At 40.5% G+C, this 26,707-nt stretch overlaps 1 protein-coding gene across 6 annotated transcripts in view; it reads left to right on the forward strand.

The window, feature by feature from the left end:
- Window positions 1-26,707, forward strand: part of MCTP2 (multiple C2 and transmembrane domain containing 2) — a 237,312-nt gene that overhangs the window by 137,275 nt on the left and 73,330 nt on the right. For all 6 annotated transcript variants that reach the window (XM_019460153.2, XM_019460154.2, XM_019460150.2 and 3 more), the window contains 4 exons: window positions 4,324-4,426; window positions 6,759-6,861; window positions 23,041-23,142; window positions 25,799-25,873. In XM_019460153.2, the coding sequence (XP_019315698.2) occupies window positions 4,324-4,426; window positions 6,759-6,861; window positions 23,041-23,142; window positions 25,799-25,873 (383 nt within the window). The remainder of the gene's footprint in view (window positions 1-4,323; window positions 4,427-6,758; window positions 6,862-23,040; window positions 23,143-25,798; window positions 25,874-26,707) is intronic.

A 26,707-nucleotide genomic window follows, 5' to 3' on the forward strand; every position in this document is an offset into this window, starting at 1 on the left:
GACAGCATGTTCCAGAGCCTACAGCGTTCTCCCCAGACCTGGAAGAAATCACGTTCCTGGAGGATTTTCAGGGTGCAACAGTGGAAAGGGGGAGATGTTAGGCAAATGGAGTAGACGGTGCTGGTGTTTCTTTTTTTTTTTCGAACTTGACTAGTGACGGGAATGGAGTCAGAAGAAGGAAAAATTCTTACGTCACTAGTTCTTATATGTTTTCTGTGTTTGTGCTGGAATGGTAGAAACGTGCAAACTTAGTTAAATAACATTTCAGCAAAACTGAGTCCTTCTCTTCCTCTGTGGATCTCGCAGTCCTAATATAGACCTGTCTGTGCCATGCTCTGGATGTCTGCAGCAGTGACGTAAGGACGTGGTCACCTGTGTGACTCCACCGAGGCCTTTCTTTGGATTCGAAAAGCTTGCAACCCACTCAGGGAGGCAGGACGTACTTGGAAAGTTAGACCCAGCACCAACAGAGATCAGTGTTTCTTCTTTGAAAACCCCTCTCGGCTCGTAGCACGGTGTTGTTTACGTTGTCGGGATCATAGAGTATTTGTCGGATAAAGGAGCAGGTGCACCATGCAGTGAAGCATCATAATTTTCAAGTTAATCATCATAGGGGTTGGGGGGAAAGGGGAGGCGCCATGGAGCCTCAGGTTGCAGAGAAAGTTCTATGAAGATGATGCATCTTGAACTAGGTCTTGGAGGTGAGTTGGCCTTCGTGTTTTGGTTAGGACCAAGGGTTGGGAGAGCATTGCAGGGAGAGGTCATTCCACATGCAGAATAGGAAGCGTATCCCAGCCCCACATCTCTGTGTGCTGGTCAGGGGTGGGGGGAAAGACACATCAACCTCGATAATAGGGTTGGGGAATAGAGGGTAGATCAGGATGGATCGTGTGGGGTAAATTGTCAGAGAATAAGTTTTTAAGGTGAGCGCTTTGTACCAGTATGCAGTGGTAAGGTTTATATGCATATGTTTGGAAACAAGGCGTGAAGGGAGGGTTTATGGAAATTTACTCTGGCGTGGCTCTGTGGGCCTCCCCTTCTGAGCCATGATGCTTTACCCTTAACTTCAGGAAGGATCTTCCTCTAGAAACCCTAGTACCATGCAACTGAGTCGCCAGTGGTGGGACCGTGTCGAGGTGACGTGTGTCTGGATGTAGAAGAGGTCATCTAGGTGTTTTACCTGTGCAGCCAGGTGGACCAAAAAGCAAAAAGCGCTGTCGCAAGTGTGTGTACGTCAGTTTGCCTGGTGCGTGTGCCCGGTGCCATTGGGAGAACATTTGGACGTTTCACGTATTACGGGAGATCACTTTTTTTCTCCCCGATAAACACATTCATGATGGAAATTTCATTGAAAGCCCCCAGACACCCGGAACCGTGTTAGGGAAGGAAAGCAACCCAGAAAGGATAGATGAACTACTCCATAAATGTGTTTATGTCTTTGTTTCTTCTTCCTCCTCTCTGCCTGTTTATACTGTAATATTAACAAATGCAGCGTTTTAATGAGCTTTGACGGAATTACCTTCGGAGGGTTGGTGCGGTATGTTCCTTGGAGACGCATAACTGAAGTTCCCAGTTTCTGGAAGGAAGTCTGTTCCTCATTAGCTGGGACGGCTAAGAGTGTGCTGGCTCAAGAGAGAGGGGGCCACAGCTCCAGCCCACCTGTGCCTGCACAGGACCAGCCGTGTCTCTGCCCTGCTGTGGAGTCACCCCAGGGCTTTCATTAAATGTGTCAGGTGGTTTCCCTGGAGGGACTGCTGATGCGATGTCATGTGGGTGTCTCTGTCCTGACACCTACTAACAGTCTGGCAAACGGTTAAGTAGCTGTTTTGAGCCCAGGTTGAGAGCTCCAGCTGAGCGCTCAACGGGGAGCTCGGGTTCTCTTTCAAGTTCATGGTTGTTAAAGAGGCAATCTGGAGTCCCTCCCCACCCAAAACCTACCCGCCGCCCTGACAAACACGCTCCCCGAGTAAAACTGCCTGGAAATAAGCAAGACTTTACTATTATTATTGTTATTATTATTCTTATTTTGCAAGATGTAGATGGGTTTTTGTATTGGTTTGATTTCGGAACCCGCCCCCTGGAAATCTGGGGAGTTTCCCAGGGCACGTTTGGGAGAAGAGGTCAGAGCCTCCTTGCGTTGACAGGAGGTGAAAAGCCATCGCCTCTTTTCTGAGCTCTGGCATTTAGGACCCCGGTACTTGGCTAGGCGGGAGCAATCCGATGCTTCCTCCGAATCAGAAAGCACTTCTTGTGTCAAGTGTCGCAAAGGAGCAGGAGTAGAGAATTCATATTAGAGGCAGCCTCACCAGGGGCCGGTAATAGGAGCATCTGGGAGGCTAGTTTTCCCGGGAAGCGGAGGCCCCACCAGACTTTTCCTGGGGTGAGATACTGACTGAGGGTCTTGTGCCTGAGTATGTCGAAACACCCTTTGGTTTCTGGTGATTTTCAAGCCCCGGTTTTCCCATCTTTGTGGTGATTCTGAGAGCTGATATTAGTTTAGTCAATTGCTTCTCTGTTAAATTTAGACGGGGGCCGTTTCCGTGTTATAATTGACAACCCCGACTCATCCATTTATGTCTCCACGGCTTGGCCATTGTCTACTGGCCACTGAGATCGTGGCATTGACTTAGAAGCTTTGGCCAGGCATCCAAGTGTCCAGACCACTAGTCCGTTGAATGGAATCTCCTGTTTAATAATGACTTTTAGCATGCATCTTCTTTTTTTTTTTTTTAATATAATATTCATGCAGACTCCTTCACATGATGCACAGTACCTCAGAGCTCCTGGTTATTAAGTTAATTAGATGTAGGTTCAGTGACCTAAATGGTAGGCCAGTAGGTCAAGAGGCCTGAGTACTCTCTGCATTAGACCCTGGCCTGGGATTCCTCGACCATTTGTTGGAGAGCATCTGTTCTCATGCCCCCAATTAATTTAGGATGTACCGCTTTGTAGAGTGTCACTGCTGCAGAGGCCGGCGATGTGCTCATGTTGTATGGACATTATAGAGCCATCCATTCTGTCCCTGACAGTTCCGATTCTAGATCCCTCTACCAAACCTAACAAAAGGGGAGAGCGTTTCTTTTCTTCTTTCTTTCTTTCCTTCTTCTTTCTTTCTTTTCTTTCTTTCTTTCTTTCTTTCTTTCTTTCTTTCTTTCTTTCCTTCTTTCTTTCCTTCTTTTTTCTTTCTTTCTTTCTTTCTTTCTTTCTTTCTTTCTTTCTTTCCTTCTTTTTTCTTTCTTTCTTTCTTTCTTTCTTTCCTTCTTTTTTCTTTCTTTCTTCTTTCTTTCTTTCTTTCTTTCTTTCTTTCTTTCTTTCTTTCTTTCAACAGTAGCTTTCTGGGTTCAGCTTTGGATTTTGGATTTTCTAACCTTTTGTTTGTTTATTTATATTGTCTTTTGGAGGATATGTGAGGTGGGGTGGCAAAAGAAGAGGTGAGATGAGAGAAGTAAGGGTCAGGCTTCATTTCTTTTAAGACAAAAACTTTGAACTTGCTTTATGGAATTCTACTTCTGCATGTTTTCGAGCAGCAAAAATGCAGCATATGTGTTCTCATAATGTACTAAATGTATAAGATCATAAGTGTTCTTGGCCACTTCCTGCAGAGAAGTTTTACCTCCTAAATAGCCCTGTTTATACTTTTTCTCCCTTCTCTCACGATCATAAAGAAGCCTATAGGTTACCCTAGGCTTTCAGCTATAGCAGGGTAATTATCTATCTATCTATCTATCTATATTTTAAATGTGTATTTATTTTTGAGAGAGCCTAATGGGGGAGGGGCAGAGAGAGGGAGACAGAGGATCCAAAGCAGGCTCTGCGCTGACAGCGGTGAGCCCACTGTGCGGCTCGAACTCATGAACCATGAGATCATGACCCTAGCCGATGTCGGATGCTCAACCAACCGAGCCACCCAGGCACCTGTAAAACAGAAGCTCCTCTCTGTTTGCTGCCTACGTTCTCCTTGAGACGAGAAGAGCTTCTGTTTTAAAGCAAAACACAAAACTGGACTCCCTCACCTGCCAGATTGACACCTGCTCCTATGTGACCTGTGTGGTCACTGGCTGTCAGTCCTGCATCTGGGTTGCATACGAGTCCCTATCTATTAGGTGCTCCTCTTCCGGCGCGTGTAGATTCTGTCGGTGTCCTGTATTCCTACATAAGACATGCTGGAAAGAGATGCTCACTTTTGCCCTTTCAGCGAGCACAGTCTTACTGGTATAAAGTGCATGACTTTTATTCGCTTGTCCTCTGTTACTTTTGCGATTCATTTATCTCTGACCAAGGAGAGTCCTTGGCCTTGACCAATGTCTTGTGTTCTCTTTCCAGGGAAGAGCGATCCTTTTTGCTTGTTGGAGTTAGGCAATGACCGACTTCAGACACACACCATTTACAAAAACCTCAACCCTGAGTGGAACAAAGTTTTTACATTGTAAGTGCTTTAGCCTCCAGAATATCAAGGAGCAGTTTTAACTTAGAGACCAGTTAGCCGTGATATGTTTGGGGCAGGCTGGGGCTCCTGAGTGGAACGTTCTGTCCATTTTTATGAGCGAAGGATGAATCTTATTATTTTTTTCCTTCTAAACACCTTTTATCCTTTCATTTTATAGAGTGTTAATAATAAATAAGGCCATTTGGAACTGCAAGGGAGTGTTATAGGAGACATTTGTAAGGTAGATCTTTCAGTAACTCAATTAATCTGTTAGTAGGTGGAAGCTTCCATATATCCAGACAAAGTCATTCCTGAGTTAAAGCAAATTACACATGTAGATCTGCCTTAAATTCAAGTTTATGGGTGACAACATTATTATAAGGCCTAAAGACTTGTATTATGCCAGAGTCTTTTTGAAAATACAGGTTTTCTGTGATTCCTCAAAGAGTCCCAAAGTCTCCTTGTATTCCAGTTTGTCTGAATGACCCCTGCTCCACAGTGATGCCCTGTCTACTCTTTCAAATTCAGGCATTTACAAAGATGGATTTATTTCCTGGTTTGCTTTAGATTCTGAGGTGCCTGGGCTTCAAGGGGAAGCACCTGTTGAACTGGGGTCAGATGATAGTTCACTGCCCTTACAATGCTGAAGAAACGTTGGGCTTATAACCGAAAGAATACAGTTTGAATAGAGTTGATGATTTCCAAGTAGAAAGTTCCCAAGGGTCGAAACTGAATTCACAATCAACAAACTCCCAACATACAAAAAAGTCCGATACCAGGTGGTTGCACAGGTAAATCCTACCAAACAATTAAAGAAGAGTTAACACCCATTTTTCTCACTTTTGCAAAAAACAGGAGAGAAGGAAAACTCCTAAATTCATTCTATGAGACCAACATTACCCTGATTCCAAGACCAGATAAAGACACCACAGAAAAAGAGAACTAACTATAAGCTAATACCTCTGATGAACATAGATGCAAAAATCCTCAATAATATATTAGCAGGCAGAATCCAACAATACATTTAAAAAAAACCATTCACCACAATCAAGGGCGGTTTATTCCTAGGATGCAAGGATGGCTCAATATTTACAAATCAGTTAACATGCTATATCACATAAATAAGAGGATAAAAACCATACGGTTATTTCAATAGATGCAGAAAAAGCATTTGACAAGGTACAATATCCATTCATGATAAAAATCCTCAATGAAGTAGGTTTACTCACAGCATCATACTTAATAGGAAAAAAGGAGAGCTTTCCCCTAAGGTCAAGAATAAAACAAGGATGTGCCATCTCACCGCTTTTATTTAACATCATCTTGGAAGTCCTAGCCACAGCAATCAGACAAGAAAAAGAAATATAAGGCATCCAAATTAGTAAGCAGGAAGTAAAACGTTCACTATTTGCAGATGACATGATACTCTATATAGAAAACCCTAAAGATTCTACCAAAAAACTCCTGGAAGTGATACATGAATTCAGTAAGGTTGTAGGATAAAAATCAATATACAGAAATCTGTTGCATTTCTATACGCTAATAATGGAGCAGCAGAAACAGAAATTAATAAGACAATCCCATTTATAATTATACCAAAAATCATAAAATACCTAGGAATAAACTTAACTAAAGAGGTGAAAGATCTGTACTCTGAAAACTATAAAACATTAGTGAAAGTTCCCATGGATCTGTGAAAAGTGGATTAACTCTCCTAAGCCAGTTTGCAAATTGTCATATGAAAGATTTTCTTGTTTGCTAATGACCATGGCTCCATTTTTCATCAGGGGTGATGTCTAGTTTCTGGTCAACATAAAAAATGTTTCTAAATATGCATGGGATTTTTAGTATTTTGCGTTTCAACACTAGGAAATTTTCTGTAAATCTCAGCAAAAGTGATTTTCACCGCCCTTTTTTTTTTTTTAAGGGAATTCTTCATTAATTCACTTTTTTCTTCATTAATTTAAAGACAGTCTTATTGCCTATTTGGAAGCTACTTTGAAATCACTGTCCTTTTACTCTCCTCATTCTGTCTCTTATTCTTTATCCTCCTGTTTCTTTAACAGTCCTACCCTCGAGTGCACATATGCATGGAAAATGTCAGAGTAAAAAAGTTGACTTTTTTTTTTTTCACAGGGATGTCTGAATCTTCCATGATGGAAGGTTTGGGAATAGAGTTCAGTTTGATTTAATTTTTGGAATTTAATTAAATGGTAGTTTTATACTCTAAGGGCATACAGGCTTAATTAGTGAAACCGTGTGTTCAGATCTTCACGAACAGACTCCACTTGTGTGTTTTTGTATATAATAGGTGGTACATTTCTTGTTTCAGTCCTATTAAAGATATCCATGATGTTTTGGAAGTGACAGTGTTTGACGAAGATGGAGATAAACCTCCTGATTTTCTTGGAAAAGTTGCCATTCCCTTGCTGTCCGTAAGTTACCGTTGTTAATATACAGTTCGTAAGTCATTTTACGGTTGACAGGTTTCTATGGTCTGGGGTTGTTTTATCTTTGTCAGTCTGGGGGGGGAGTCCCCCCTGCTATAGCAGGAAACAACTATTTTATTCCTCATCCTTTTCCAGTATTTTTAGTAGTTTCAGATATAAACTAACATAATCTTCTCCGTGTCAGTCAAATATTGCTTTGACCGACAAAAACCTTTCGACTAGTCTTCCAATTTGTTCTCAGTCTTTCCGTCCTAAGGCGGGAGTTTCTGTTTGGTTTCCGGGAATACAGATCCGTGACTGATTTTCCATTCGTTAATGAAAAACATACACATATTTCTTTATTACCTCCTCACTGCCCATTTCTTCAAAGATTAATTGCTGGTAACTGCAAAGTGGTTCTCAGCTCTACTGAAGACCATTTTCTCAAAAGTTCTCTTTGCCTTCATAGTAGTTAGGTTTGCTTTCAGTCTCAAAAGATGCTTTGTGGAAGAAAGTAGAGAGCTTCTTTCAGAAAAAGTGCCATTTCAGTTAAAAGGTAACATAACGGAATAAGCAAAGAGATGAATGAAAAAATACCCTAAAAAAGTCAGAGGAGAAAGCACCCAATAATGCCTTTACGTGGACAAAGGAGAGAAGCTGTGCAAAGACTGCATCTGACTTCACCTATTAATTGGACATTAATGTTTATACCAGATGTATTCTTCCAGAAGAGAGAATTTTAGTTTTTCATCCAACCATTAATATGTTTTCTTATAGAGATGTTATGGTCATATTAGTCCATAAGGCCTTATTTATTTCTTCCCGAAGACTTATTTCTTCAAACTGTTAGTGCATTTTTTAGGAGGAGAGGCCTTTAACCGTGATATTAGACTAGCTCACATGATGCTTACAGGGGGAAGGAACGCTGCATCCCTCAGTATCTTTTCTGGTTAATTTACCTGGTGTTGAGCGCCTGGTTCATTTCTCGCCAAATTCTCTTCTCCCCAGTGTTCCTCTAGGAAAAGGGGTGAAGCCGCTGCCCTCTTGTAGATTTGGCTCCTGCCAAATGCTCAGACCCATCAGTAGTAGAACAGACTGACTCTCAGGGACGAGAGGGCAATTTGGGACTTTTCTCTCTTTTTATTACAACTTTGTCAGTTACTCCTGAAGGAATACATGTAACGAGAGCTTGGGACCCAATTTTAGAGGGACCTAAAGGGACAGGAATCAGAGACCCTTCTTTACAATTCAGTTTCCTTTTCTTCTCAATTATTTTGGGTAGGGCAGAGACGTTTCTTTTCTTGTTTTTTATTTATTTTTATTTTTTTAATGTTTATTTATTTTTGAGAGAGAGAGAGAGAGTACAAGCAGGGGGAGGGGCAGAGAGAGAGGGAGACACAGAATATGAAGCAGGCTCCCAGCTCTGAGCTGTCCACACAGATTCCGACGCGAACCCACGAACCACGAGATCATGACCTGAGCGAAGCCGGACGCTTAACTGAGTGAGCCACCCGGGCACCCCTCCTTTCTTGTTTTTAGAGATAAATCCACAGTAACATGTGTTATTCCTTGCTGGGTAAACACTACATGGTGTCATTTTTAACCTCCCTCTCTTTTACACGTGAAAGTTTTGTGTCATTGGTCTTTCTCTGATATCAACAAATTGACCAACTTTCTTCCCTCCCATCCTCCCTTGTAATGTACAGTGTCTCCATGCCGTTGGGTTAGATCTAAGAAGTTACCTCTGCCTAAATCAGGTTTGCGATTTCTCAGCCTTAAGTACCATTGACATTTTGGGATGGGTCATGGTCTGTTGCAGGGGACTGTCCTGTGCATTGTAGAATCCCTGACCTCTACCCCCTAGATGCCAGGAACACCCATCCACTCGTCACTGTTGTGACAATCAAAGATGTCTACAGACATTGCCAACTGTTCCGAAGAGGGGCAAAGAGAACCACTGACTTAACTTAATGCAGTTTTCAAACTGCGTCCTTCAAGATGCAAAGTAGAGTGATTTATGAAAGACTTTGTTTAAATGCAAGGAGCCCCCTCACCCTCTTTACTTTTTTCTGGTTGCCGATAAGCTGCCCACGGTCTATTCATTTGTTTGAGGGATAGTTATCAAATGTTCAGCTTGTGCCAGGCATTGTGTTAGGTGGTAATGCTCTAAGAAGGACCGCAGTGAAGGTATCTTCTCCCCCGGAACTTGTATTTGGTTGCAGGAGTCCATAAACAGAACAAACAAATTGAGCAAAAGGCAAGACAACATGTTAGGTGGTTAAAAGGTGCCATGTAGAAAGCAAAGCAGGATACGTTCCAAGGATATGTTTGGGGAAGGGGCACAGTTTTCCATGGACCGACCAGGGAGGGCCTCGCTTCAGGGGGGACATTTGAATGAGAACTTTAAGGAGGTGAGAAAGAAAGCCGTGTGAATATCTGGGGGAACTCTTCCAGGCAGGAAATCTTCCAAATCCAAAGGCTCTAAGGCAGTGCCCTGACTGTCCAATTCCAGAAAGATCACGGTGGACAGTGTGGATGGAGTGGAGTAGGCTGGGGGGAGAATCACAAATGTGGAGCAAGACAGGACACAGGGGCAGAGTGACACGGGAGAGGGGTAAGGCTCTGACAGTCTAAAAGTTTGAAGGGCTTTGGCTCTTTCCTAGTGTTGATGGGAAACCACAGGGAAGGTTCAGGCCGGGGTGGGGGGCGGGGGGCTTGCTGTGGTTTACACTCTCTAATTCTGACATAAAAGGACTCTGGCACCCTGAGAAATAAGCCCAGATCTGACAGTTCTCTACCACGTAAAGTGTAAAGGCAGTGTGGCCTGGGCCACGTTCTCATGAGGGACTTAAGGGCCCGGGAGCGTTGAGTTGAATACGTTTCAGAAGCTGCCCTTCGGTGTGGCTGTTTCAGTTCAGACTCATTTCCGATTGTCTGACTGACAAATCGGGCAAGTGATCGGATCTTAACGGTGGATCTATTTTGGCTCCTCCTGATATGGGGTGGCCCGCCTGTTCCATGCGCTCTCCAAACAAATTCATGCTCTACCTAAACAGTAGAGGTAGATATGATAGAAAAAAATGCCATAACCCTCAGTATCTGTAACAGGCAAATTTTAAGTTGTTCATTAATTCACCAAACATTCAGTTTTTGAGTAATTCTAACTTGTGTTTTGGAGAATATATATATATATATATATATACACACACACACACATATATATTATAATATATAATATATATAATTATATATATAATTAAATATAATTAAATTATATAATTATAATTATATTTATATTATATTATAAATATATATTATATTATATTAAATATAATTATATAATTAAATTATATAATATTAAATATTAAATATATATAATTATATATTATATAATATATATATGTGTGTGTGTGTATATATATATATATTTATTTATTTTTGAGAGAGAACGAGACAGAGCCTGAGCGGGGGGAGGTGGGGCAGAGAGAGAGACAGAGGGACACACAGAATCTGAAGCAGGCTCCAGGCTCCAAGCTGTCAGCGCAGAGCCCGATGCAGGGCTCGAACCCGCGAACCGTGAGATTATGACCTGAGCCGAAGTTGGACGCTCAACCAACTGAGCCACCCAGGCGCCCCAGAGAATGTATTTTAACATTTATTTAGATCTGTGTTTTTCCCTTTATTTAATATCTACTGAATAATGCTTAATTAACACGTCTTGGGCTGTGCATTTATGATACATTAAATCATTAATTCTCTGAAAACCTCAAGGCTTTATTATTATTAGTTGTTATCATTACTATTACTGCTATGGACAAATGAGGAAACGGAGGTACGGGAAGGATCCTGTTGCTGGTAATTAGTCGGGGCTGGATTTGATTGAGGCAGTCTGATGTCAGAGCCTGGGGTCCTGAGAGGAAGTTATACTTCCATAGTGTGTACCTGTTACGTAGACATCATGCCGAAAGCAATGACCAGGATGTGTTTTGTGCAGCCACTGGTCTCAGTGCCATAGGGTGTGGGACGGGTGAGACGCAGAGTTGAAGACTGGCCCATCTTGGCTGATGCCTGTGGAATGAATGCACAAGACCCCAAATACCTTTTTTTCTTTATCGAGGTATATTTGGCACAGAATGTTGTCTTAGTGTGCAGGGTGGTGATGCGACCAGCCTGTATGGGATGCCACCCTCTGTCACCGTACAACGCTGTCACAATAGCATTGGCTGTATTCTCTATGCCGTACCCTTCATCCCCAGGACCTCCTCGTTCTACCCCTGGAAGCCGCGACCTCACGCTCCCCTTTACCCATGTTGCCCATCCCCTACGCCCCTCCCCTCTGGCAGCCACCGGGTTGACCTCTGTGCTCACACAAGCCCTGAAACACGAAGTGCTGAAAAGAAGGAAAAGAAAACGCAGAGCGGGAGGAATGGACTTAAGTTTAGGAAGACTTTAGGAAGTGGGGCGTTTGAGCTGGCTTACAAGGAAGCTGGTGTTGATAATGTGCTAAGTGCATTTCAACCTGTTAAATAAAAAGCCTGTTCTGAAGTCACCGTGTCTTTGAATCAGGGTGAATGGGCCGACTGACTATGGGCTCATTTAAAAAAAAAATCCACGTTCTAAAATCAGTATATCTGTTAATGGTGGCGAATTGTGCAAATCATGTACATATGTTTAGATACACAGAATCCAGGCCAGCGGGTCACTCTTCCATATTTTTCATTTTTGTTCAGGTCCTCAAATCAGATAGCTGCTTTTTGAATGGCTATATAGATAGGGAAAACTTTTTACTCATTAAAAACAGAAAATTGCCATTAGCATGGATTATAATCTGAAGACTTCTAATCTGTGCCCATTTTTACATTATTCCAAGCATCTTCTAATCAATAACATAGTAAATATGCATTAGAAAACAAAGCACATTTTAGAGTTTTAAAATATTTCCAGCATAGACACTCTCTGCTCATCATTATCCGATTCAGTTAGAGTTCTTTAACATTTCGATCCATAATCAAGTGATTCTCATCAAGCTGGGTTCTTCTCCTCCGGGAGCATTTCTTTTTCTTCAGACCTATGGTTAGCATTTCAGAATTATGGAACGGGCCCATGTAGGAAGGAAGACTTAGAAAACCCACTTCCTGCAAAATAGGAAAAGCATCTGTCTATTTATTGTTAATTCCTAATATCTAAGAGAAGATCGTCTGTCATTTGAGGAGGGTCCTACGTTTTGATACAAATTTGAGACCTCTTGGGCAAGCCATCCCAACAGATGCAGTGGAATTCATGATCAGGAAACACAGGCTTTGTGCGGCCCGTGACAGTCTCTGGAATCCATGTGCACGGGAACGAGCTGCACCAGCAACGGCTTCACTTAATTCGTTTTATGGGACACATTTTCTGAAATTGCTTGTACCAAATAAATGCCCATACACGTCTTCATTTGCATTTCCAATTAAGTATTTGCCTGTTTCACCTATGATGGCTTTTGTGGATTGTAATGGACACAGTCACACAATCATATTTTTTTTCAAGTTAATGCTGAAATGTTGGCCGTTAAGATAAAGAATATTTATTTTTTAGAGTTTATTTATTAATTTTGAGAGAGAGAGAAAGAGAGTGAGTGCCAGTGCAGGAGGACAGAGAGAGAAGGGAGAGAGAGAGAGAGAGAGAGAGAGAGAGAGAGAGAATTCCAGGCAGGCTCTGCAGTGTCAGTGTAGGGGCTCAAACTCATGAAGCATGAGATCATGACCTGGGCCGAAGTCGGATGCTTAACTGACTGAGCCACCAGGCACCCCAATAGTATTTATATTTTACTTCACATTAATGTATATGGATGTCTAGCCACCTGAAAATTTTAGCGGGGCTAAAATGGCTGAAACACAAACACTCAACTCTCCACCCTGATATGTCCTTTGAAATAAATTTTTCAAAAGATAAAATAAGGCAAGTTTGTCTTATTGCCCCTGGAAACTAGGAAAGGATACCTTTAATGTGCTGGAATCCTCGTGAACCATTATGTAGTATATAAGGTGGGTGGTATTTGATTAGGACGGACAAGCTAAGGGAGTAAGAATAATGCCTTGTGGGATTCCCCTGGTGTCTTGGAACAAGAGTATAGCAAGTATAAATCTGACCATACTATACGTGATGGTAAATGCTGAATGGGTTAAACTTTTCTTTAAATAGAAAAACCTGTTACAATGAGTAGATGCATATAATTTAGCTACTGCGTCTTTGAGACGGGCCACATGTGGTAAAACAGAAATGGGCGAGCAAAAGTGTAACACGTACATGTAAATAAGTGGTAACTCAGAAACATACAGAGGAGATTATTTTATGGGTCCCCAAACGATTTCATTACCAATAAACTTAAGGCAGACATGAATCGTTATGTGAATAATTTCCCACAGAAGTATGTATGTATGTTAAAAAATATTTGAACTGTAAGAAAAAATTACTGAGAAACACAAAATGATTATATCATCTGTGCAGTTTTAAAAATATCAGACACAAAAAAATAAATAAGGCTGTAATGTGATGTGTTTTGAAGGCCCAGATGTTTGAAATTCCAAGTTCCACAAAGCCAATGCTAATAGCTAAAGTTCCTGCACACCATCCCAAAGCTACTAAATTTCTAGGGCTGAGACCCTGGAAACTATTTTTTTTTTTTTTTTAGCAAGTTCTTAGATGAGTTTTAGGCATCCTGAAACAGTGATTCTCAAATTTTAGGGAATAAGCAATAAGCTTAATCTAATATATATGCATAGACACACATAAATATATAAATATTCTGCTCAAATACCTATTTAATGTGTTTAAATATTAGTCATGTTGTGGGCTCACAACTGCCTCAGTAGATTCCAAAAAGGAAGAAATGATATGGTGGTCACAGTGTTGGGCAGATAGATTAATAGCAAAAATGAAACAAGCATCAAAACATTCGGTGGGAAAAAAAATCCCAAGTAGCGAAGGTAGATAATCAAAAGTACAGGTTACAGACTTTTTAGAAATTAGCAATGAAATACTCTACATACAAACTGTGGATAAGGGCCAAAAGTATGACTCAGAGGAAATCCTTACCTTAAATGTTTTCATAATTAAACAACAAAGGTTGAAAATCAATTAAGCATCATAACAAAAGGTAAACTAAAATAAATAAAATTAAATAGGAGTTTGGGAAGATTAGAAAAAAGAGCAGTAATGTAGAAAATATGTAAACAGTATATCTGATAGATCCAAGCATTCGTTTCTTCAAAATCCGATGAAATGGAGAAGCTGCTTACGAACCTAATGAAAAAAAGGAAAGCATATATTACTAAGACTAAGGAAACGAGAGATATAGGGATTGCTATGAAGAGCATAACTAAATTTTGCTGAAGAGTACGGAAGAAAACTTGAATAAATATACATACGGACATATCTTGAGAGAATTTGGATGTTGTAGAGGTGTGAGATCTCCCCAGATTACTATAAGTATTTTTTTAAAGGTTGGTTTTGCTGGTTTTTAAATTTTTTTAACGTCTTATTTTATTTTTTAAGAGACAGAGAAGGACAGAGCACGAGCAGGGGAGGGGCAGAGAGAGAGGGAGACACAGAATCCGAAGCAGGCTCCGGGCTCCGAGCTGTCAGCACAGAGCCCGATGCGGGGCTTGAACTCGTGAACTGCGAGATCATGGCCTGAGCCAAAGTCGGATGCTCAAGTGACTGAGCCACCCAGGCGGCCCGATTACTATAAATATAATACAGCTCCCCATTTGGAAAAATTAAGTGCAAAAAAATAGAGTGAAAAATTATGTTTAAAATATAATTAGAGAAACCTGAATATCAGGTATTGAACACATTGTACAGTGAAACAATTTAATTATGGAAATATTGGGAAAAAAATCATCAAAGAATTCTCTTTTCTCCCTGTGTCCTCCAGTCTTCTCCTCCCAGTAAGAAAATAACAGATTCATATTGTTTAAAGAGCAATTTTTTTCTTTTAAACTGTAAGGGCACTGGCATTCTTACATTACTGAAATGTACTAGGGACATAAAGGAAAATGGAAAATTTGTGAATTTATTCCTTGAGACTAGAAGAATTCTGATATTAAAAAAACACAGAGTTAACAACAGCAAAAAAGAAATCCTACGCTTTTCATGGAAGACCAGTGAGACTTAGCACATTAGGAAACATAATTGTGTAATTTATATTATTAATGTATTAATGGAGAAAAAAAAACTTCAATAGATGCCAAAGGAACACTTGATAAAATTTAACATCTGTTCTTGATTTATGAAAAAAATGTTTAATGAATAAGTAATTGATTTGATATATCAGAAGTATCACAAACATCAGACTTATTATTGAGAGACCAGAGATATTCTGAATTTAATGAACTTCTATACTGACAAAATTAACATTAAGTTTTTTATGTCAGATCCAGCCAATGTAAAAATACAAGAAAAATTATATTTTAATGAAGGAAACCATATTATCTATCTGATAATATCACATTATATATATAAATAAGTATAAAGAAAATTAGTAAGTAGCATTTTGGAATAAACAAAGGTCAGTAAAGGTATAACCAGGATCAAAATTAAGAAAAAAAAAAAAAAAAAAGAGTAGCTTTACCCAATAGGAAAACATTTTAAAAACTTAAAGCACCAAAGGGTTTAATAGCAGGAAACAAACAAACAAAAAAAACAATTATAATGCTTAAGACCTATGTGAGAAAGTTCTAGAACTGTACTAAAAGCATGAAAAAAGACAAAACAATTGGAGATCACTGTATATATAATAAACCTGAAAGATGAAGTCACTGAGGAAAGGGATAAACGAAGTGATCACCATATAATTGATTCTGGGAAAGTCAGTTGCTTACTCATCAGGGAAAAATGCATCTGTGTGTTACACTGAACACAATAACTATTTTACCATGAATTAAAGGTCAAATACTTGGAATAAACTCCGTAAATAAAACTGCTAATAAAACGGGGAAGTCTTCTGTAAGAAAACCAGGAACGCTAAAGGAAAACAAATCCTAAGAGGTCAATATGGTGAAACAAATGTTGCCATAGTGCCACATAGAAACAGATGGATAATGTCACTAACATAGAACACCATCGTTTTTTCATCTATGAGGAAGGGACAGTCAGTCTAGGGGAAAAGATTCAAACAGGTGCAAATCCAAACAGCTCATAGGCACAGAAAGGTGTGTGCTTTATTCAGTAATGGTCGTGGTCCTTAAAAGTACAGATGGCGGCACCAGACCACCTGGGTTGGCACCCAGTCTTGTCCCCCTCATCGGCTGTGTGATCTTTGACAAGGTACTTAACCTCTCCGTCTCCATGTTCTCCGAGATGACATGAAGGCGATTCTGCCTGCCTCGGAGGTCTGTGGTGAGGATTTCAGCGGTTTGGTGAATATATATAGTGAGTACAGGAGCACACCATATGTGCTTCCAAGTATAATCTATCCTCTTCATCGCCCTTGTTTCAGTGATGTAAATGATCAAATTAGTTTAGCAGTGGGATTAACAAATAGGGTAAAGATTTTTCATTTCCAGGGGTTATTAAGAGTAGAAAAAGGACTCTCTCAAACGCAGTGGGACAGAACCATCACTCGGTACAAGCCTGGTAGAAGGCACTTAGACAAAATGGATTAAAATTTAATATACACAGTCTCTGAGCATCTATATTCTAGGTATTTATACCCATGGCCACACAGATGCTAAATGCCGGAAAGGGGAATTGAATCTAAATCTAGCTTCACAGCCTTAGCACTGTCCACTGTTAATAAACATATGAAAGAAAACGTTCAGGCTCATTAGTTGTTAAAAAAAAGAAAAAAAACACCCACGTATTAAAACAACCTGAGGACATTTTATTCCTCGGAAATTGCTGTATATTAAATAAAAATTCCTGCAGTTGGCCAAGTTGCAAGGAAATAGAGATAGGCTTATTCGCTGAGGCTAGGAGTGTAAATTAATACAGAATCTGAGAAGGGCTAATTGACAATACTTGGCCAAAACCACAAAAAATAGGTATGTGCTATGACTCAGCGGTTCCACTTCTAGGAGTTTGTTTTTGGGAATGCATCATGGATGCACAAAGGTGGCCATGTGTAAAATCATCACAGTGTTTACAGTGAAAGATTGGAAACGGTCTGGGGCGCCTGGGTGGCTTGATCGGTTAAGCGTCCGACTTCGGCTCAGGTCATGATCTCGCGGTCCGTGAGTTCGAGCCCCGCGTCGGGCTCTGTGCTGACAGCTCAGAGCCTGGAGCCTGTTTCAGATTCTGTGTCTCCCTCTCTCTCTGCCCCTCCCCTGTTCATGCTCTGTCTCTCTCTGTCTCAAAAATAAATAAACGTTAAAAAAAATTAAAAAAAGAGACAAGTGATTTAAAAATATACAAATTAATATAAGACAAAAAAATAGATGTAAATTTTTAATAAGCAGTTTCTGTGTCCTTGTCCTTGTTTTTCATTGCCTTCTGCCCATTATTTCATAACAACCTCTGAGATCTGGATAATTTTGCATTCCCATTTTACAGATTAGGAAACTTGAAAATAGAGGAGTTTTGTAACTTGTCCAAAGTTATTCAGCCAATCTGAGGCAAGGTCAGAATTTAATCTCCATACATCTGCCTCTGAAGTTTTACATTTTATCCAATACACTAAGATCCCATTTTCATAAGATGAGTAAATACAACTGTCTAGTGAAAACTAGAGATGTTAAAAAAGAAATAAATATAAACGTGATGTTTTCTTCTTTTAAACCATCTTTATAAATTTTACACAATTCTTATAATTAATGTATGTTACTTTTATAAGATAGCTTCTATTTTATTTTTTTAAATGCTTATTTATTTATTTTGAGAGAGAGAGGAGGAGGAGGAGGAGGAGGAGGAGGGGCAGAGGGAGAGGGAGAGAGAGAATCCCAAGCAGGCTCCACGCTGTTAGCACAGAGCCCCACATGGGGCTCAATCCCACGAACCATGAGAGCGTGACCTGAGTCGAAATCCAGAGTGAGACACTTAATTGGCCGAGCCACCCAGGTGCCCCAAGATAGCTGATACTTTAGAGAGGAGTTGAAAAATGCTGGGCACGCCAAAGTTTTCTGCCGTTTCCAAAGTTCAGAGCTGGGCTTTGGAATCAGGTAGTGGGGCATGATGGACGGCCTCGGAAGGGAGAGCGGTGGGATATAAGTGGTGAGGGTCTGGGGTAATGAATTCAAGGCGATCTCTCCCGGCTGGTGGTTGACTCTATGTCAGAGCTTGTGGGCTTTTTAATTTCCCGTGTTGTTTGTAACTCACGCCATTGGAAACAGGCTTGTTTCCAAGTGGGGATATGAATGTGAATCATTACCTAGTAAAATGTATTTATTTTCCTCTTGCCCAGCCACATGTCTGTCCACTTACATTTTATTGAAGAGTCATTTTGTAGGTGCAACCGCTGGGACCGACTGTTGTATTGTGATGTTGTCACATTAAAGTATTTTCCCCTTTGTGCGGAATGAGAAATGTCTGATGATGGCACGATTGTTGATAGCCAAATGTTTTCCATTTTTTCACATGAGGGTGAATGTGGGGAATCAATATGACGCCTTAGTTTGGAGTTTGATCTTAAATATGTATCGTTCCTTTTCTTTTCTTTTTTTAATGTTTTTATTTATTTTTGAGACAGAGACAGAGCATGAGTGGGGAGGGGAAGAGAGAGGGAGACACAGAATCCGAAGCAGGCTCCAGGCTCTGAGCTGTCAGCACAGAACCCGACGCAGGGCTCGAACTCACGGGCCGTGAGATCATGACCTGAGCTGAAGTCGGACGCTCAACCAACTGAGCCACCCAGGCGCCCCTGTACCGTTCCTTTTCTTAAACCAACTGTTAGTTTTATTCATGCATATTGATTACGACTAACTTTTCTATTGAATTCGTTGGTAACTGGTCACATCAAGGAAGTTTATAGTAAAGCATAATTCTTTAAAGAGAGTTCCAGGTGAGAAAAAGATTTCGGTCCCTGTTCCACATACCAACTTCTGTTATATGCTGGTTAAAAAAATGTTTTCTAAAAAATGAATGTAGTATCTTTTTGACTAAAAATTTGGTTTTGTCACCCAACTTTTAAAGAGTTACTCGTATTTACTGTGCTAATGCTTGTTTAAGAAGATTTAATTTAACTCTTTTAAATAAAAAAATATATATATTGAATAGTTTAAAGATGATTTCAGGTCAGATTAAAATCTAAACCAGACTGGGGGCACCTGGGTGGCTCAGTCAGTTAAGCGTCCGACTTCGGCTCAGGTCGTGATCTCATGGTTCGTGGGTTCGAGCCCCGCGTCGGCCTCTGTGCTGACAGCTCGGAGCCTGGAGCCTGCTTTGGATTCTGTCTCTTTCTCTCTCTGCCCCTTCCCACTTGTACTCTGTCTCTCTGTCCCTCAAAAATAAATTAATGTAAAAATCTAAACCAGACTATCTTCTCTGTAATTTGTCCTCTGGCTCCAAAATCCTGAATCATTACTCAGAAACACACTTCCCGTACTCTTATATTCACTGGCTAATTTAACCAGGAATTAACTCTTAGCATGATCTTTTTTTCTTTTTATTTATTTTTTAATGTTTTTATTTCTTTTTGAGACAGAGAGAGAGCACGTGAGCAGGGGAGGTGCAGAGAGAGAGGGAGACACAAAATCCAAAGCAGGCTCCAGGCTCTGGGCTGTCAGCACAGAGCCCGATGCAGGGCTTGAACCCACGGACCGCGAGATCATGACCCAAGCCAAAGTTGGATGCTCAACCGACTGAGCCACCCAGGCGCCCCAGCATGAGCTTGATAAAACCTTTCTGATAGATCATGTTTTTTTTTTCTTTTCTTTCTTTCCTTTTTTTTTTTTTAATAAAAGGACATGAACATGCCCATTTCCCTGATTGTTGAAGTCATATTTCTAATTATATTAAATCCATATTGGGAAACCTGGGCGGCTCAGTCAGTTAAGCGTCCGACTTTGGCTCAGGTCATGATCTCATGGTTCGTAGGTTCAGGCCCCATGTTGGGCTCTGTGCTGACAGCTTGGAGCCTGGAACCTGCTTCAGATTCTGTGTCTCCCTCTCTCTCTGCCCCTCCCTTGCTCCCACCCTCTCTCTCTCTCTCTTTCTCTCAAAAGTAAATAAACATTAAAAAAAAAAAAAGATTAAATCCATATTACTGTTCTGTAGAGATGCCTTCCCCAAATGATTGCCTAATATCTGTGCTTTTTACCTACGAAAAGGTGAGTATGCAAAATGTGTATAAGTCATTTGGAAGAATCATCTCATAACAGGTTAAAGACATGATCTGTTATTTTACCCAAAGACCCTTATCTTCCAGTGACATTAAATCATCTCAGATGTCAACCCAGGAAGACTCTCCACATGAACTTAGAGACCTCCTTTTGTCATAAAACGAAAACCGTATCATCCTTTTTTGCCTTGATAGACAGACATCTAAAAATTAAGTTTAGATCTTAATTTAAGTGACTATCTCATACCTAGAGACAAAAGCATATATAGATTCTCTGCTCTAAGTTTACTTTTGGCTGCGTTTTAATTGTTCTACCATTTAATAAAGGTTTTAGAATTATAAACTGACAGAAATGATTTTCTGAGTTCTAAGTATAAATGATAAACATAATTCTCGACAGGAAAAATATGGCTAGCTTCCCTTTCCTGTTGTAAAGATGCTTTCATACAGCAGTTTGGCAAGTTGAGATGTTCTAGAACTTTTTGTCCTGTGTTCTTGTGTTGGAAGTTAAATTATATATTAAGACTGTGAAAAATAAAAATATTTTAAAAATAGTCCCTTTGGGTACTATTTCAGTGTTTAATTATAATACTAAGTATTCAACTACATTGACCTGCTGTTAACTTAAAACATATCCCAATTCAAAATAGGATATTTCCTCTTTCCCTTAGTCTTTCTCTTTTCCCAAAAGATACTCCTTATAGCAGACAGACTGAAAAATTGGAATCAACCAAGTGTTCATCAGTAGGAGAATTAATAGGTTCATATCCGAATATTATATAGCAGTTTAAAGAAATGAGGCAGATCTGTATATGTACAAATTATCAAGTCATATCGTAGATGCACAGTGAAGTTGAAAAATGCTATTTCCCACAGGCAAAAAAACTTACTGACTTTTTTAAAGGATGTATTTATGAATAATAAATCCTCAATACAAATTTAGGAAGGCTACATGCCAAATTCCTATCTAATTTCCATCCGGGGAAAGGAATTGTGGTATTTGTAGAAATTCAAAGGGGCTTTTGTTTTTTTCTGTAATTTTTCAAACGTTTTACAAATGCATAAACTTGCAATTGACATATCGTAAGATAATATTATGTGAAAGTGCCCAACATGAATAGCTTTAATTATATCTCTAGCTTTAATAACTGATTTAACGTCCCGGGGTGGATTCTGTGTTTTTGCTGACACAATACTAGGACATTGAAAAAGAGGAAAAGATCATTTACCAAAAAATCAAAACCAAATAAAATTACTATAATATATATATATATTTTTTCTACTGATACCTCAAGTTCTTCTGTTGACCTTTCCTAACCCTTAAGAAATCATGGAAATTTTAAGATAACAGTACAATGACGGTGGGTTGAGGGACAGCTAAATTGGACTGAAGTCAGGTTGGCAAGTTGTCATGCTGTTTTTGTATTTATTTCTTTCAACTTTAACACCCACAATTTATTAAGTGAGACTGTGGATAAAAGAGGAAGCTCAGAATCCTGTTTGGACACCGTTTAGGAAGGAAATCAGGTCTTTATGGGGCACCCCCTTCCTCTTAGCCACTGGCCAGGAAAACCATCTTTCTGTTTAAAACCTATTCAATCCGAGAGGTGGAGTGACTTTGGGAAGGAAGGTGACCTCTCCCTTGTAAAGTGGAATGGCTGTGTTTCCCCCCATGACTTATTCATCTCATTTCCACCACTGTTTATAAGAACACTTGTGCTGAATGCTTATAGTGACAGCAATAGTCAGTTAAAATATGGCTCAAATTCCATGCCCTCAAATTCCCTACGTTAATTCGAATCTTTGCTCATTACAATCGCAAATGGAGCTTTTGGGTAGTTCGAGCTTTGCTAATGTCCTTTTGGGGTGAACAGGTATGCTTCTTACAAGCCAAGAGTTTAATCAGTGCCCATACTGCTGTGTATAACAAAAGCATGGCTGGCCCCAAATCTGGAAAGATCTGGTCTTGAAGGGTCCGAGGTCATTTCCAAAATGGAGGTATTTTTCTTAGATGCCTTACATGCCGGGGTCCAATGGCAGATTAGGGTATAAAGGTGATGTGTCCTGCTGACTGAGGGAGGAGATCAGATGAACTTGTGTATTTTGAAAACTTTTCAGCGTTTTGTGTGTTGTAAATATTTGTGGATTTTGACCTCCGCTTCAGTGATGCTCACGTATTTAATTTGCATTGCTTCACGGCTGTGAAACACCGATCATCTTATTAAAATCAGTCCCTTTATTCATTTCTCAAAAATATTTTAATAACTGCTTTGTTCGGAGAGAATTTTAGACTTACAGAAAAGTTGCAAAGATGATCCAGAGTTCCTATATACCCCTCACCTCGTTTCCCTTGAAGTTAAACTTTTCACATTGCCATGGTACATTTGTCAAAACCAAAAAAAGAAACCAGACATTGTGTTTGACTGTTAGCTAAACTCTGGTCTTTATTTGGATTTTACCAGTGTTTCCACTAAGGTCCTTTTTCTGTGCTGGGATCCAACCCAGGGTACCACATTGCATTTAATCATCTTATCTCCTTCTGTCCTCTCATTTGTGACAGTTTCTGAGTCTTCCTTTTTCCCATGACCTTGGCAATCTTGAGAAGTACTGGCCAGGAATTTTGTAGAATACTTATCATTTTTAATAAATAAAAATGTATAACTGCTGGGATTTTTGAAAGAAAGCCCACATCGACCTATGAATAATTTGTACGACTAATTTTTCCACTAATAACCCAGTTTCAGCCTGGTGGCTGTTACTTTATCTTCTTATCAGTTATAACAGCACTCTCGAATTTAAAGTTGATGCATGATGAATTTCAGATTTGTTGCCTGTCTTGCTTCATGTGTGGGTGCCTTGTACAGCCTCAACTTTACCAGTTCAGTTTAGCCCCCCTAGAAAGTTTGTATTTTATCTATTGTTTGTGACAGATTCGAGATGGACGGCCAAATTGCTACATACTGAAGAATAAAGATTTAGAACAAGCTTTTAAAGGAGCTATTTACTTGGAGATGGACCTCATATATAATCCGGTAAGCCAAGCTGGGCCATACATCCCAGCTTCTCTGTACCTAGCCTGGCGAGACTCAAATCTGCGTAAAATGTTTCTGAAATGTTGCAGCTAGAGAGAGAGAGAGAGAGAACAGGGTTTTAAAACTCAGCTATAAAATCAGTTCGGGACAATCCGGTTTTCAGCTCGTATTAATCCTGTTGAGCCAGGAGAATTGATGGTGTTTAATTCTCAATACATCTAAATGTCAAAGAAAAAGAAAAAAGCAAAAATTGAAGGAGAAATTCGTTTTTTGTCTTTATCACCTGTAATGTTCTCTAAGGCAACGATTGGGGGTCAGACAGAGGTATTTTCAAGCCTCTGACATGTTATTTAGTTGTTAAAGTAGACGTCCTGCCAACCACCACTATCAAGACAAGTAATTACCCATTTGGAAAGTACAGTTAAGGGAGGAATTTTTAAAGCGTACCTTAAACCTTTAGTTCAATATAAAATATGTAAATATTCCTTTGCCAATCTTTAGGTGTGGGCATAAAAATCTGTTTAAAAAATTTTTTTTAATGTTTATTTATTTTTTGAGAGACAGAGAGACAGAGTGTGAGTAGGGGAGGGGCAGAGAGAGGGCGAGACACAGAATCGGAAGCAGGCTCCAGGCTGTGAGCTGTAGCCCAGAGTCTGATGCGGGGCTCGAACTCACGGACCCTGAGATCATGACCTGAGCCGAAGTTGGATGCTTCACCAGCTGAGCCACCCAGGCGCCCAGAAAATCTATTTTTTTTATAGCATGGATCATGTTTAGTTCTATAACATATTCCTTGCAGCAATATACTCATAACATCTATAATAATACCTAGTTTCTGGTTTTTTAAAAGTGGAGATCTACTTGAAAGATAATCTGAATATAGAATTTTCCAGACTGTTTTTTTTCCATCAAATCATTACCTCAATAACAATATCTTTTTTAGTGACTGACCTCGTTATCAAGGCTTTCTAGAGCAACATACGTTTCAAGTCTTCGGGTCCATGCTTGGATTTCAATGGTTTCTATGATAATTGGTTAAAAATATGGAATTATGATAATGGGCAGAACTGGCATAAACAGGTTCGGAAGTCAGCGCAGTTGATTCTTCGTAGACCTACAATTCGATGGTTGTGAGCAGATTCCTAAGCATGCAGAGAAGTGGCCTACTTAGCTGTGACCATGCATACGCCATGGTGTCAGCAGTAGGTTCTAGAAAGGGAAAGGAGAGCACAGGTTAATCCAGTTAGTGGTATACACGAATGTAGGATAATGGAGCTTTTACAGTAATTATAAGAATGGCGGCCATTTAGTGGCCACCTACAAGGGGCCAGGCTCTGACATTATTTCATTTAATCCTCGCGCTAAACCTGGTAAATAGGTATCATTAATGCCATTTTATCATGAGCAAATGGAATTAAATAAGAGAGCTGATTTACTAGTAAATGAGTGAGTCAGCATCCAGCTCCAGATCTTTCTGTCTCTGCAATTATTCCCGTGCTGCCGCCCTGTTTCTTGTTTAGTGTAGCTCAGAACTTATTCATAAAATCAAGGACGGAGACATTTTTATGTTTTTATTCTCCACAATGCTAGAACTCTGGGTACAGTCTTCAGTCTGGAAGTGGTTGGTGTTACTTCCTCTTTTCCCCCGTTGATTTGCCTTCAAGGAAAATCCTAAGTGCATCTTGTGACACAGATGACCCTTCAGTTCCTGTTTTCTTCTGACAAGCACTTGAGTATAGACTACGCCCAGGGGCGCCTGGGTGGCTCAGTGAGTGCAGCATCCGACGGTGGCTCAGGGTCGTGATCTCACAGTTTGTGAGTTCGAGCCCCTCTTCGGGCTCTGTGCTGACAGCTCAGAGCCTGGAGCCTGCTTCCGATTCTGTGTCTCCCTCTCTCTCTGCCCCTCCCCTGTTTGCGCTCTGTTTCTCTCTGTCTCTCAAAAATAAATGAAACATTAAAAAAAAATTTTTTTTTAAATGTATAGATTATGCACAAAGGTGAAACCTGAGTTTTAGGGAGGAAAGCTTTACGAAAAATACATGCCAGTTATATGATTTTCCAGTTGTCCATCTGATTAAGAAGGACTTGAATTTTATTCCTTGAGACTTTCCTAGAGTATGGTGATTGGGACAAACCGCTTCACCTCTCTCAGCCTCAGTTTATTCCCCATAAGATGGGTCTCAGAGGATACATCTCCTTATTTTTCCATATACTTGGGAGGAAATGAGATTCTTGGTGGAAAGACGTTTCTATAAGCTGGAGACCGGTTTTCACAGACCAAGTATTCCTGGTAAAAATACAGTTTTAAAACCCTGAGAAGGAAGTCTTGCTTTTTAGAGACTAGTCCAAGAACTTCATGAACCCACTCTGGGCCGTGGTTAAAACACCTCTGGTGATTTTCAGAGTGGATACAGCTCACTCCAGAGTCTCCTGGATCCTGTCTCACCTGCCCAAGTGACTAGCTGGTGAAATGAGATCCCCGGAAACACGTGCGGAGCCCAGAGATTAGTCTCCATTTCTCTGCTCCCTGCCGGGGACCTTGGGATCAGAAGATACTGGTTTCCACCTTCTTCCCAGTCATTAACGAGAAAAAGAAGAGAATGAAGTCCATTTAAATGCTGCCCTTTCCTCTTTTTCAACAATGATGTCTTTCTAGGTCAAGGCGAGTATTAGGACCTTTACTCCCAGAGAAAAGCGCTTTGTTGAAGATAGCCGCAAGCTGTCCAAGAAGGTAGGTGGGTACAGTCAACTGGCTTGTGAGTACACTTAGCACCGGAAGTGCTTATTAGTCATTACTTAGCGGCTCGCCCCACCTCCCTCCTCCCCTCCCTTCCGTCCTTCCTTCCTCCCACCCCCCTCTTCCTCCCCTTCCTCCTCGTCCTCCCCTTCCTCCTCCTCCTTCTCCATGTCTCCCTCTTCTCTCTCTCTCTCTCTCTTACTCCACCCCAGCATCTCTCTCCAGCCCCGCTCCTTCCTTGTCCTCCCATCTGTCCCAAAGCAAGTCAGCACAACAAGAAGGGAAAGACTGGAAACCTATGTTGGATGAAGCAGAAGGAGTCAGCCGCCCATGGATCTCCTGGATCGTTCTATAACCTAGTGTCAGCCTCTGTAGACGTTCTCCCAAATTTACTGGACGTGCCTAGCCTCCTTCAGGTAGAGCCAGTTCCCTGTCTGCCCTTCCAAGGCTTCCGGGAGGTGCTGTGCCCAGAGAGTCCTTCAGTGGATCAGCCCAGCGGATCTTAGGGGCGTTTAGCCTGGAGGTCACCCACGGCCTGCTCCTGCCACTTTCTTATTGTCTAAATATTTGGAATGTATTGGCATTTTACCTCCTTATGAGTTAATTGCCCCCCCCCCCCACCGCCGCCTCCTGTTTCCCTTAATTCCTCTCTCATCAGTTTAACAAAAAGTGAAGATCATGGCCCAGTAGGGAAAGTTTTGAATTTTTTTTTTCTTTTTACCGTGACCTTTATGTTTCTTTTCAGAGTCCCTCCCTGTCTTATTCCGATGACACAGTTCAGAATTTCACTCGGTACCTATTGTCCCTCTTCAGTTGTGTAACAAAGAA

Source organism: Panthera pardus, unplaced genomic scaffold (genome assembly GCF_024362965.1).
Source record: "Panthera pardus isolate Hobbes unplaced genomic scaffold, ASM2436296v1 HiC_scaffold_24, whole genome shotgun sequence".
Lineage (NCBI taxonomy): Eukaryota > Metazoa > Chordata > Mammalia > Carnivora > Felidae > Panthera > Panthera pardus.